The sequence below is a fragment of the Gopherus evgoodei genome, chromosome 6 (genome assembly GCF_007399415.2).
Source record: "Gopherus evgoodei ecotype Sinaloan lineage chromosome 6, rGopEvg1_v1.p, whole genome shotgun sequence".
Taxonomy (NCBI): Eukaryota; Metazoa; Chordata; order Testudines; family Testudinidae; genus Gopherus; species Gopherus evgoodei.
This window is the reverse complement of record NC_044327.1, coordinates 135,953,212-135,967,360: the sequence shown is the minus strand read 5'-3', so window position 1 is coordinate 135,967,360 and position 14,149 is coordinate 135,953,212. Positions and strand designations below refer to the sequence as shown.

Below are 14,149 nucleotides of genomic sequence, written 5' to 3'. Positions count from 1 at the left end.
CACACCCCGACATAGCAACTCCACACACACGGTATGTGTACTGCCAGCCCATACACCAACACACACCTCGACACCCCCCCCCCCCGACACAGCAGCTCTGCACACATGGTATAGACTCATAGACTCATAGACTCTAGGACTGGAAGGGACTTCGAGAGGTCATCGAGTCCAGTCCCCTGCCCTCATGGCAGGACCAAATACTGTCTAGACCATCCCTGATAGACATTTATCTAACCTACTCTTAAATATCTCCAGAGATGGAGATTTCACAACTTTCCTAGGCAATTTATTCCAGTGTTTAACTACCCTGACAGTTAGGAACTTTTTCCTAATGTCCAACCTAAATCTCCCTTGCTGCACTTTAAGCCCATTGCTTCTTGTTCTATCATTGGAGGCTAAGGTGAACAAGTTTTCTCCCTCCTCCTGATGACACCTTTTTAGATACCTGAAAACTGCTATCATGTCCCCTCTCAGTCTTCTCTTTTCCAAACTAAACAAACCCAATTCCTTCAGCCTTCCTTCATAGGTCATGTTCTCAAGACCTTTAATCATTCTTGTTGCTCTTCTCTGGACCCTCTCCAATTTCTCCACATCTTTCTTGAAATGCGCTGCCCACAACTGGACACAAGACTCCAGTTGAGGCCTAACCAGCGCAGAGTAGAGCGGAAGAATGACTTCTCGGGTCTTGTTTACAACACATCTGTTAATGCATCACAGAATCACGTTTGCTTTTTTTGCAACAGTATCACACTGTTGACTCATATTAAGCTTGTGGTCCACTATGACCCCTAGATCTCTTTCTGCCATACTCCTTCCTAGACAGTCTCTTCCCATTCTGTATGTGTGAAACTGATTGTTCCCTCCTAAGTGGAGCACTTTGCATTTATCTTTATTGAACTTCATCCGGTTTACCTCAGACCATTTCTCCAATTTGTCCAGATCATTTTGAATTTTGACCCTGTCCTCCAAAGCAGTTGCAATCCCTCCCAGTTTGGTATCGTCTGCAAACTTAATAAGCGTACTTTCTATGCCAACATCTAAATCGTTGATGAAGATATTGAACAGAGCCGGTCCCAAAACAGACCCCTGTGGAACCCCACTTGTTATACCTTTCCAGCAGGATTGGGAGCCATTAAGAACTACTCTCTGAGTACGGTTATCCAGCCAGTTATGCACCCACCTTATAGTAGCCCCATCTAAATTGTACTTTCCTAGTTTATCTATAAGAATATCATGCGAGACCGTATCAAATGCCTTACTAAAGTCTAGGCATATCACATCCACCACTTCTCCCTTATCCACAAGGCTCGTTATCCTATCAAAGAATGCTATCAGATTAGTTTGACACAATTTGTTCTTTACAAATCCATGCTGGCTATTCCCTATCACCTTACCACCTTCCAAGTGTTTGCAGATGATTTCTTTAATTACTTGCTCCATTATCTGTATGTGTATTTCCAGCCCATACCCCAACACAGATGCACACCCGGACACAGCACCTCTACACACACGGTATATGCACTGCCAGGGCACATCTTGACGCATACACACACATACACACACCGACACAGCGCCTCCATACACGGTATATGCACTGCCAGCCCATATCCCAACACACACACACAATGACACAGCACCTCCACACACATGGTCTGTGCACTGCCAGCTCACACCCTGACACACGCACATCCCGACATAGTGACTCCACACACAGTATGTGCACTGCCAGCCCAAAACCTAAGAGTCTCTGGATTAAGTTTAGAAGTGTGAGCAAAAAGGGTAATGTCTTGGTGGGAGTCTGCTATAGACCACCAGACCAGGGGGATGAGGTTCCGGCAACTAACATCAGTTACTAGATCGCAGGCCCTGGTTCTCATGGGAGACTTTAATCACCCCGATATCTGCTGGGAGAGCAATACAGCAATGCACAGACAATCCAGGAAGTTTTTGGAAAGTGTAGGGGACAATTTCCTGGTGCAAGTGCTGGAGGAACCAACTAGGGGCAGAGCTCTTCTTGACCTGCTGCTCACAAATAGGGAAGAGTTAGTAGGGGAAGCAAAAGTGGATGGGAACCTGGAAGGCAGTGACCACGAGATGGTCGAGTTCAGGATCCCGACACAAGGAAGAAAGGAGAGCAGCAGAATACAGACCCTGAACTTCAGAAAAGCAGACTGACTCCCTCAGGGAACTGATGGGCAGGATTCCCTGGGAGAATAACATGAGGGGGCAAGGAGTCCAGGAGAGCTGGCTGTATTTTAAAGAATCCTTACTGAGGTTACAGGAAAAAAACATCCTGATTTGTGGAAAGAATAGTAAATATGGCAGGTGATCAGCTTGGCTTAACAGTGAAATCCTTGCTGATCTTAAACGCAAAAAAGAAGCTTACAAGAAGTGGAAGATTGGACAAATGATCAGGGAGGAGTATAAAAATATTGCTCAGGTTGCAGGAGTGAAATCAGGAGGCCAAATCACACTTGGAGTTGCAGCTAGCAAGAGATGTTAAGAGTAACAAGAAGGGTTTCTTCAGGTATGCTAGCAACAAGAAGAAAGTCAAGGAAAGTGTGGGCCCCTTACTGAATGGGGGAGGCAACCTAGTGACAGAGGATGTGGAAAAAGCTAATGTACTCAATGATTTTTTTGCCTCTGTCTTCTTAAACAAGGTCAGCTCCCAGACTGCTGCACAGGGCAGCACAGCATGGGGAGGAGGTGACCAGCCCTCTGTGGAGAAAGAAGTGGTTCGGGACTATTTAGAAAAGCTGGACGAGCACAAGTCCATGGGGCTGGATGCGCTGCATCCGAGGGTGCTAAAGGAGTTGGCGGGTGTGATTGCAGAGCCATTGGCCGTTATCTTTGAAAACTCATGGCGAACAGGGGAGGTCCCGGATGACTGGAAAAAGGCTACTGTAGTGCCCATCTTTAAAAAAGGGAAGAAGGAGGATCTGGGGAACTACAGGCTAGTCAGCCTCACCTCAGCCCCTGGAAAAATCATGGAGCAGATCCTCAAGGAATCAGTTCTGAAGTCAGGGCCACCCAGAGGATTCAGAGGGCCTGGGGTCTTCGGCGGCAGGAGGCCCTCACTTCGATGGTACTTCGGTGGCGGGGGGGGTCCTTCCGATCTGGGACCTGCTGCCAAAGTGCCCTGAAGACCCTCGGTGGGGGTCCCCTGCTGCCGAATTACCGCCAAAGCGGGACCCGTCGCTAAGGAGTGGTAATTCAGTGGTGGGGGGGCCACAGCGCCTACACACACACGGTATGTGCACTGCCAGCCCATACCCCGACACACACACAAATTGCCCCACTTGCCCCCCCCCCCCGCCCCCGGGCAGCCCTGTCTGAAGCACTTAGAGAAGAGGAAAGTGATCAGGAACAGTCAGCATGGATTCACCAAGGGCAAGTCATGCATGACTAACCTAATTGCCTTCTATGAGGAGATAACTGGGTCTGTGGATGAGGGGAAAGCAGTGGATGTGTTATTCCTTGACTTTAGCAAAGCTTTTGATACAGTCTCCCACAGTATTCTTGCCAGCAAGTTAAAGAAGTATGGGCTGGATGAATGGACTATAAGGTGATTAGAAAGCTGGCTAGATCGTCAGGCTCAACGGGTAGTGATCAAAGGCTCCATGTCTAGTTGGCAGCCGGTTTCAAGCGGAGAGCCTCAAGGGTCAGTCCTGGGGCCGGTTTTGTTCAATATCTTCATGAATGATTTGGAGGATGGCATGGATTGCACTCTCAGCAAGTCTGCAGATGACACTAAACTGGGAGGAGTGGTAGATATGCTGGAGGGTAGGGGTAGGATACAGAGGGACCGAGACAAATTAAAGGACTGGGCCAAGAGAAACCTGATGAGGTTCAACAAGGACAAGTGCAGAGTCCTGCACTTAGGACGGAAGAATCCCATTCACTGCTACAGACTAGGGACCGAATGGCTAGGAAGCAGTTCTGCAGAAAAGGACCTAGGGGTTACAGTGGATGAGAAGCTGGATATGAATCAACAGTGTGCCCTTGTTGCCAAGAAGGTTAACTAACAGCATTTTAGGCTGTATAAGTAGAGGCATTGCCAGCAGATTGAGGGACGTGACTGTGCCCCTCTGTTCGACATTGGTGAGGCCTCATCTGGAGTATTGTGTACAGTTTTGGGCCCCACACTACAAGAAGGATGTGGAAAAATTGGAAAGAGTCCTGCGGAGGCAACAAAATTGATTAGGGGGCTGGAACACATGACTTATGAGGAGAGGCTGAAGGAACTGGGCTTGTTTAGTCTGCAGAAGACAAGAGTGAGGGGGGATTTGATAGCTGCTTTCAACTACCTGAAAGGGGGTTTCAAAGAGGATGGAGCTCGGCTGTTCTCAGTGGTGGCAGATGACAGAACAAGGAGCAATGGTCTCAAGTTGCAGTGGGGGAGGTTTAGGTTGGATATTAGGAAACACTATTTCCCTAGGAGGGTGATGAAGCACTGGAATGGGTTCCCTAGGGAGGTGATGGAATCTCCTTCCTTGAGGTTTTTAAGGTCAGGCTTGACAGAGCCCTGGCTGGGATGATTTAATTGGGGTTGGTCCTGCTTCGAGCAGGGAGTTGGACTAGACACCTCCTGAGGTCCCTTCCAACTCTGGTATTCTATGATTCTATGATACCCCAATACACACGTACACACCCTGACACAGCACCTCCACACACACGGTATGTGCACTACCAGTCCATACCCTGACACACACGGACACCCTGACACACACCCAGATGGGCTGCTCTGCACTGGCTGCCTCATAACCTGGCTGTCACCATCGTTTAATACTTTTCCGAACGTTCAGGACATAAATACCCCCCTGTGCTCACAGTGACTCGGGGGGTCCCGCACTCACCCTGCTGGCAGGTGGGTGTCTCACTCCAGACAGCCTGGCTCCCATTTCTGACACATACGATCACAGGCGGTGACGGCCGATACCCCGCAGGGCAGCTCAGCGTCACCAATTCACCTGGGGCGTAGAACTGCGTCTTGGGGGCAAACTGCAATCTGGAGTCCCAGGTTCTGGGTATCTCACATTTTCCTTTAGGTAAAGGAGAGCAGAGCACTGGGGGTCGCTGGAACCAGGCAGACTCCACTGGGTATTATGGGCCGACCCTGAACCATCCTGGGTGCCCACAAGAGCTGGGGGGGGGAGGGCTGCAAGGATCAGCCCCTCTCAGGATCAGGCCCCACGTGCTCAGGTACATTTACTCCGTGCGCACGCTCAGGGCCGCCGTGGGGAGGGCGAGTGCAGACCAGCCAGCCCCACTGGGCCGTGGGGAGAACAGTGTTCCTGGTCTCTGCTGCTCCTGCACGGTGAGCAAGGCCAGGAGCCGGGATCAGATCCACGCGCCTGCCCCCCTGGGGACACCGTGGGTGGGAAGCTGCTCATTGCAGAAGGACTCTCCCCATGGCCTCTCAGCAGCCTGGATGGAGCCCTCCCCTGCCAGACGGCGCCCGGCCAGCCCCAGGGCCGGCTCCCTGCACTCACTGACACACTTGTGTGCACCCAAATCCCACTCGAAGCGTCCCGACTCCGTCTCTCTGCACGTCACACTGAACGAGTTCTGCTGGAACTGCTGACGACAGGTCACCCGACCCTCAGCCCCGACGCCAAACTCCGTCTGTGCAAGGTCAAAATCCACCTGCCTCACCCAGTCATTGCACATCCCTGTGAAAGAAACAGGAGAGCGGCCATGGGGGCACGTCTGCCCTGCGGTCTGACAGCCCCTGGCTCTGGGGAGCCAGCCCCAAGGTCATGCAGATGCTGGGGCCGGCCCAGCATATAATGGCCCTATGACCATGGGAAAGGCTTGGGGAGTGAGTCTGGGGCAGGGAGGGGACCGCGTGTCTGGGAGGCCCGTGCCTGGCTGCTCTCAGAAGCGGTGCTGGAAGAACCAGCCTGAGAAATGCTGAGATCAGTTCCCATGCCTCAGAGCTTCGCTCCTCGCAGAGCTGCCCAGCAGTGCCCGGCTGAGACTCCTGCCAGGCCATGGCCACAGCCACCAGCAGCCGCCTCAGGGCCTGGTGGGAGCCGTGTGCACTGGGGGGGAGCCTGTGTTTGTGGGAGGGCCCACGGTGACAGCCATGTGCGAGGTTTCTCGGCAGGCTGAGGGAGGGGGTCTCCCTTTCTCTGCCCATTGTCATGGCCTCCCAGAACTGCCACCCCCAGGTCTCCTACCCCTGGCATCACACCGCTGGTCTCCAGTGGCTGGTTATCACCGGCTCGGTTTCCCTGGCCACTTCCTGCCCTTAACTGGCTGCAGCCCCATGCCTGGGCTGGCTGGGGAGGTTTGGCCCCATGCCCGGGGGGTGGGCACGGGGGCTGTATCAGTCTCCGAACACTCACTGAGGCACTTGACTCCACTGATATCCCAGACTGCCCCACGGTCCTTCAGCGCTGTGCAGTTTGCAGGGAACGGGCCGGATTCAGGCTCCTCGGCGCACGTCACCAGCACCGTGTCGTTCACCCGAACCTCCGTCTGCTCGGGGGGAAATGTCACCTTCGTGGTCCAGGCTCCCTCCCTCCTGCACGTGCCTGTGACGGGGGGAACGAGAGGCTGAGACCTGGCTGGAGATGGAGCCTGGTCACCACCTTAGCACCTCCGCGGCCTGCTCAGAGACTGAGGAAATGTCCTGGGAATGGTCCAAGCAGCAGCACCTGCTCCCAGTGCCCCCGGAGGTGCAGAGAGGGCAGGTTAGGGGCACTGGTCAGGTTAGAGAAGGGGCCCAGCACCCAGAGGCGACAGAGCCCAGTGGGGGGGGATCCTCAGCAGTTCCCTGTGGGAGCTCCAGGGGCAGGTTGTTTCCTGGCTCCCTGGCCCCAAATTGGTGCTGAACAGGGCGGGATTCCTCCCTCTCACTGACCCGCCCGGCTCCAGCTGCACCCGCAGGTCCCTGCCCCAAGAGCTGCCACCCAGACAGGTAGGGGAGGGGATGGGAATCACCCAAGCCAGGTGAGCACATGGAGCAGACAGCAGCACCCAGTTCAGTGGGCACTTGTTCCTATCAAGGGTCCCCTTCTGTTAGCTGCCAGGGGCAAACCCTGCCCTGCCCATCCTCATCACCTACTCGAGGCTGCAGGGGTAAATCAGGGCAGGATTCACCCATCTCTGTCTGCGTCTCTCTGGCCTGGAGGTCTCCATGCACAGAGCTCCCTGCCCTGCACAGGAGAAGAGGGTCCCTCCCCGCCCCGCACCCTTCAGAAGGGGAGGAGGAGTGAGCTCCGGGTGGGCAGGGAGCAGAGAGTGGCTGGGCCTGCCCTGGGTGGGGACAGCCCAGGGGCAGGGTGGGTGCACAGCACCCCCAGCAGCCCTGCGGAGTTGCCAGCTGTGGGGCAGAAGAACCTGGGGGCTGCCTTGCCCAAGGGAAGTCCAAGTCGTGTGGGTCCTTGGAGTTGCGCTGCCAAGCAGGAGAAGGGAGCCCCAGGGCTGGCACAGGGCCTGCTGTCAGTCACACTACCCCAGGCACACACTGAGCAAACCTGTGGGGATGCCAGTGGCAGGAGGCTGTGGGGGACCCCAGAGCTGGGGAAAATTGGCAGCAACAAGAGATCCTAAAACTTCACACGAAAAAATAACATGGCAGAGTCCAAGGGTAATCCCGACAAACCCATACGCTGGCAGGCAGGGTCAAACGAGGGACCTCTAAAGCTTGGTGCATACGCCTCTACTGCATCTCATGCATCCGACGAAGTGGGTATTCACCCACGAAAGCTCATGCTCAAATACGTCTGTTAGTCTATAAGGTGACACAGGATTCTTTGCTGCTTTTACAGATCCAGACTAACACGGTGACCCCTCTGATACTTGAAGCCGCTACTGTGTGAGCTAAAAGCCAACTGGCTGTAGAGCAAACTCATTAAGCTCTCACTCTCTAAGGCCTGGTCTACACTACGAGTTTATCTTGAATTTAGCAGCATCAAACCAAATTAATGCTGCACCCGTCCACACAACTAAGCCCTTTATTCCGGTATAAAGAGCTCTTAATATCGATATCTGTACTCCTCCCCGACGAGAAGAGTAGCGCTGAAATCGGTATTGCCATGTTGGATTACGGTTAGTGTGGTCGCAATTCGATGGTTTTGGCCTCCGGGCGGTATCCCACAGTGCACCATTGTGACCACTCTGGAAAGCCATCTGAACTCAGATGCACTGGCCAGGTACAGGAAAAGCCCCGCAAACTTTTGAATTTCATTTCCTGTTTGGCCAGCCTGGAGAGCTCACCAGCACAGGTGACCACGCAGAGCTCATCAGCACAGGTAACAATGCAGTCTCCTGAGAATAGAAAAAGAGCTCCAGCATGGACCGCACGGGAGGTACTGGATGTGATCGCTGTACGGGGAGAGGATTCCGTGTTAACAGAACTCCGTTCCAAAAGACGAAATGAAAAAACATTTGAAAAAATTTCCAAGGCCATGATGGAGAGACCACGCCAGGGACTCCGTGCAATGCAGAGTGAAAGTTAAGGAGCTCAGACAAGCCTACCAGAAAACCAAAGAAGCAAACGGAAGGTCCGGGGCAGGGCCGAAAACATGTCGCTTCTACGCTGAGCTGCATGCAATTCTCGGGGGGTCCGCCACCACTACCCCCCCTTTGTCCGTGGATTCCGAGATGGGGGTGGTGTCTCATAGACTCATAGACTCTAGGACTGGAAGGGACTTCGAGAGGTCATCGAGTCCAGTCCCCTGCCCTCATGGCAGGACCAAATACTGTCTAGACCATCCCTGATAGACATTTATCTAACCTACTCTTAAATATCTCCAGCGATGGAGATTCCACAACTTCCCTAGGCAATCTATTCCAGTGTCCAACTACCCTGACAGTTAGGAACTTTTTCCTAATGTCCAACCTAAATCTCCCTTGCTGCAGTTTAAGCCCATTGCTTCTTGTTCTATCATTGGAGGCTAAGGTGAACAAGTTTTCTCCCTCCTCCTGATGACACCCTTTTATATACCTGAGTAGATACCGGAGTCCCCGGGCGATGCTCTGGAACTGCTCCCCACAAAGCCAGGCAGGACTTTAGGGAGCCTCCTCTCCCTTGGAGCAGACTTGTTCAGGGCAAGAAGCTCACACGGCTTCACCTCCTGGGTCTCTCCTTGGAGCATTCAGCATCCTCTGCCCCTCCGTGCGCTTCCCACAGCGAGCCCGCCTCAGTGGGGTCCTGGGGAAGCCACCGGGTCCTGCACCCCCACTTTGCAGTCAGACATGACTCTCAGCCAGCCAGTAAAACAGAGGTTTATTCGATGTCAGGAACAGGGTCTAAAACAGAGCTTGTAGGTACAGCGAACTGGACCCCTCGGCCGGGTCCATTCTGGGGGCAGTGAACCAGACCCCCCACGTCTGCCCTCCACTCCTCGACCTCCGCCAGCTCCAGACTAACAACCCCTCCCAGCCCCTCCTCTCTGCTCAGCTCCTTTCCCCGGGCCAGGAGGTCACCTGATCCCTTTGTCTCCAACACCTTCAGCTGGCACCTTTGCAGGGGAGGGGCCCAGGCCATCAGTTGCTAGGAGACAGAGTGTCAGGCATTTAGGTGCACTGGCCCTTTGCTCTGCCAGATATTTAAGAACTGCCATGGGGACACTGAGGCACCAACATAGTATTCAGAAGAAACATTAAGAACATTCCTAGTTCGTCACAGGTGGTAATCTCAGCCATGGCTGAGGATTCTGCGGATGGGGAAGATGAGGAGGAGGAAGAGGAGGATGAGCTTGTAGAGAGCACACAGCACTCCGCTCTCCCCAACAGCCACGAGCTTTTTCTCAGCCTGACGGAATTACCCTCCCAGCCCTCCCAAGTCACTATCCCACACAGTGAAGCCATGGAAGGGACCTCTGGTGAGTGTACCTTTGTAAATATAAAATATGGTTTAAAAGCAAGCGTTTTTTAATGATTGATTTGCCCTGAGGACTTGGGATGCATTCGCGGCCAGTACAGTTATTGGAAAAGTCTGTTAAGATGTCTGGGGATGGAGCGGAAATCCTCCAGGGACATCTCCATGAAGCTCTCCTGGAGGTACTCCAAAAGCCTTTGCAGAAGGTTTCTGGGCAGGGCAGCCTTATTCTGTCCTCCATAGTAGGACACTTGACCACGCCATGCATGTAGCAAGTAATCTGGTATCATTGCATGACAAAGCCTAACTGCATATGGTCCCAGTGTTTGCTGGCATTCAAGCAACATCCGTTCTTTATCTCGCTGTGTTATCCTCAGGAGAGTGATATCGTTCATGGTAACCTGGTTGAAATTCGGGAATTTAATTAAGGGGACAGAGGTGGCCGTTCCTACTGGGCTGTTTGCCTGTGGCTGAAAATTAATCCTTCCCTGCAGTTAGCCAAGCGGGGGGGAGGGAGGAGGAAGAGGGATTGGTGCTGAGCTTTTTCGCGTTTGGCTAGCAGCAATCTTCCCTGATACCAGCCACGTGGTGGTGTGGGGGAGGGAGGGTAAAGCAATCATCCTAGAGAATTGAATGTGGGGGGGGGTGATGGTTAGTTTGGTTTCTGCTGCAGCATGTTAACAGGAAAGCAGCAGCACTCAATGGGCTTTGCTTGGTGTGTGGGAAAGGAGGGTGTGATGCAGTAGGGACTGTCTGTGTGGGGAGTGGGAGAGCAGGGGAGGACTTTAGGGGATGGACGATGCCAGGGCCTGTAACCTGAGCTAGGTAAGGGAGGGGAAAGGTCAACACCTTTGCCCGGGAAGGGGGGACAAAGGAAGGGAGTGGCAGGAGGGAAGCAGTTGGAGTTTGGACTTGGGGCTGTGTGGGCGGAATTCAGGGTATCCTAGCTAGGATCCAAGCACCCTGAAAGCCCAGAGGGACTCGGTGGAGGGGTCCTGACTGTGCCTGCAAGCTCTGCTGTAGCCTGTGTTCCTGTTGTCCTATAAACCTTCTGTTTTACTGGCTGGCTGAGAGTCACTGTGGGTCCCAGGAAGAGGGGTGCAGGGCTGGACTCCCCCACACTCCATGACAGAGGGTGCTGGTTTCATGGAGGCTGCAGAAGCCGAAAGACAATGGCTTACCACGGCCACATGCAAGCCAAATTCTGTTGCCTGGACCTGCGTCTGTGAGATCTCTAACACCAGAGCCGCAGGCACTCAATATTAAGATGCAAAATGCGACCTTGTAGTGAAATCACATGTGCTATGTAAGATGAATAATGTTGTTCTCTGTGAAAGAGTATAAGCATTGTTCTGTAAAATGTATCTTTTTAAATTCTTCTCTCCCTTTTTTCCCTTCCTCGTGCAGCTGCAAATTTTTCAAGCCTCCCTACTCCATCCCGAAGGCTATCTCAGAAAAGACAGCAGAAAAAAAAAGACGCGAGACAAAATATTCTTGGAAATCGTGGAAGTGACCCGCAATGAAAGAGCTCATCTGAATGAGTGGAAGGACGCGGTATCAAAGTACAGGAAAGATGGCAGTGAACGTGAGGACAGGAGGGACCAGCGTGAGGACAGGAGGGACGCTCGAGATGAGAGGTGTAGGCAGGAAGATCAGCGGTGGCGGGATGCAACTCCGGGGCTGCTGCGTGATCAAACTGACATGCTCCGGCATATGGTGGAGCTTCAGGAACAGCAGCAGGGTCACAGAGTGTAACCACCCTCACCACTCACCATGTTCCATAGCCTCCTCACCCAGATGTGTAAGAACGCGGTGGGGGAGGCTCCGTCAGAGGTGGCTCTAGGTATTTTGCCGCCCCAAGCATGGCAGGCAGGCTGCCTTCGGTGGCTTGCCTGCGGGAGGTCCCCGGTCCCGTGGATTTGGCAGCATGCCTGCGGGAGGTCCGCTGAAGCCGTGGGACTAGAGGACCCTTCTCAGGCAACCTGCTGAAGGTAGCCTGCCTGCCACCCTCACGGCGACCGGCAGAGCACGCCCCGTGGCTTGCCGCCCCAGGCTCGCGCTTGGCGTGCTGGTGCCTGGAGCTGCCCCTGGGCTCCGTGCACCCACCCACTCCACCCCAGTGGACAGCCTAAGCAAAAGGCTGTCATTATTTTGAACTTCTAAGTGGCCTTTTCCTTCCCTCCTATCCTTCTCCCACACCCCACCCGGGCTACCCTGTCAGTTCTCTCCCTCTTTTTATAATCAGTTAATAAAGAATACATGGTTTTTAAATGATAGTGACTTTATTTCCTTAGAAAGCAAGCTTTGATCAAAGCAGAGGGTCAGTTGCTTACAGGGAATGAGTTAAGCAAGGGGGCAGGTTTTTATCAAGGAGAAACAAACACAACAGTCACACTGTACCCTCGCCGTCATGAAACTGGTTTTCAAAGCTTCTCTGATGTGCAGCACTTCCTGGTGTGCTCTTCTAATCGCCCTGGTGTCTGGCTGCGCGTAATCAGCGGCCAGGCAATTTGCTTCAGCCTCCCACCTCACCATAAAGGTCTCCCCCTTACTCTCACAGAGATTGTGGAGCACACAGCAAGCAGCAATAATAATGGGGACATTGGTTTGGCTGAGGTCTGAGCGAGTCAGTAACGTGCACCAGAGCGTCTTTAAACAGCCAAATGCACATTCTATCACCATCCTGCACTTGCTCAGCCTGTAGTTGAACAGCTCCTGACTACTTTCCAGGCTGCCTGTGTATGGCTTCATGAGCCATGGCATCAAGGTGTAGGCTGGGTCCCCCAGGATAACGACAGGCATTTCAGCATCCCCAACTGTTATTCCCTTGCTGCAGCCGTTTAAACAGAGTAGCGTTCCTGAAGACATGAGCGTCATGAACCCTTCCTGGCATCCCACATGGATGTTGGTGAAACGTCCCTTGTGATCCACCAGTGCTTGCAGCACCACTGAAAAGTACCCCTTGCGGTTTATGTACTGGGTGCCCTGGTGCTCCTGTGCCAAGAAAGGGATATGGGTTCCATCTATCACCCCCCCCCACAGTTAGGGAATCCCATTGCAGCAAAGCCATCCACTATGACCTGCATGTGTCCCAGAGTCACAACCTTTTGTAGTAGCAGCTCAGTGATTGCTTTGGTTACTTGCATCACAGCAGCCCCCACAGTAGATCTGCCCACTCCAAATTGGTTCCCAACTGACCGGTAGCTGTCTGGCATTGCAAGCTTCCACAGGGCTATCGCCACTCGCTTCTCAGCTGTGCGGGCTGCTCTCATCTTGGTATTCTGGCGTTTCAGGGCAGGGGAAAGCAAGTCACAAAGTTCCATGAAAGTGCTCTTATGCATGCGAACGTTTCGCAGCCACTGGGAATTGTCCCATACCTGTAACACTGTGCGGTCCCACCAGTCTGTGCTTGTTTCCTGGGCCCAAAATCGGTGTTCAAAGGCTAGAATCTGCCCCATTACCAGCAGGATCTCCAAAGCGCAGGGGCCCATGGTTTGAGAGAATTCTGTGTCCATATTCTCATCACTCTTGTCGCCGCGCTGCCATAGCCGCTTCCTCCTCGCCTGGTTTTGCAGGTCCTGGTTCAGCACAGACTGCACGATAATGCATGAGGTGTTTAAAACATCCATGATTGCTGTCTTGAGCTGAGCAGGGTCCATGCTTGCCATGGTATGGCATCTGCACAGTTCACCCGGGAAAAAAGGAGCGAAACGATTGTCTGCAGTTGCTTTCACGGAGGGAGGGATGAGGCTGTACCCAGAACCACCTGCGACAATGTTTTTTGCCCCATCAGGCATTGAGATCTCAACCCAGAATTCCAGTGGGCGGGGGAGACTGCGGGAACTATTGGATAGCTATGGGATAGCTACCCACAGTGCAATGCTCCGGAAATCGACGCTAGCCTCACTACATGGATGCACACCACTGAATTAATGTGCTTAGTGTGGCCATGTGCACTCGACTTTAAACAATCTGTTTCCAAAAATCGGTTTCTGTAAAATCAGAATAATCCCGTAGTGTAGATGCCCTAAATGGTCTCTGTGACGGTGCTGCCTGTGGGAGCCAGTTGAGGTCACTCAATTAGAGTGAACTGCAGACAGAATGGGGAAGATAAACCCCAAAAGCTGGTGGTTGTTCCAATACTTAGATTTACCAAGCTGGAAAAGAACAGCTTCTATAGTACCTCACTGGTTACTTAGAAGTTTAAACACCACAGTTCCCTTAAAGTGCCCAGCCTCAGGCCTCCGTCCAGACACACACGTCAGATATGATGATGATTCCTGAATATCTTATCTCATCATATAAATGAAAAGGTTC

The 14,149-nt window shown here is 52.9% G+C and overlaps 1 protein-coding gene across 3 annotated transcripts in view; it reads right to left on the bottom strand.

Annotated features, from left to right (window-relative positions):
* The window catches only part of LOC115653541 (receptor-type tyrosine-protein phosphatase U-like), a 114,939-nt gene that overhangs the window by 78,599 nt on the left and 22,191 nt on the right, over positions 1 to 14,149 (bottom strand). For all 3 annotated transcript variants that reach the window (XM_030566932.1, XM_030566934.1, XM_030566935.1), the window contains exons 2-4: positions 6,351 to 6,539; positions 5,493 to 5,672; positions 4,857 to 5,042 (exon numbers count right to left, since the gene is read on the bottom strand). In XM_030566932.1, coding sequence (XP_030422792.1) covers positions 4,857 to 5,042; positions 5,493 to 5,672; positions 6,351 to 6,539 — 555 coding nt within the window. The remainder of the gene's footprint in view (positions 1 to 4,856; positions 5,043 to 5,492; positions 5,673 to 6,350; positions 6,540 to 14,149) is intronic.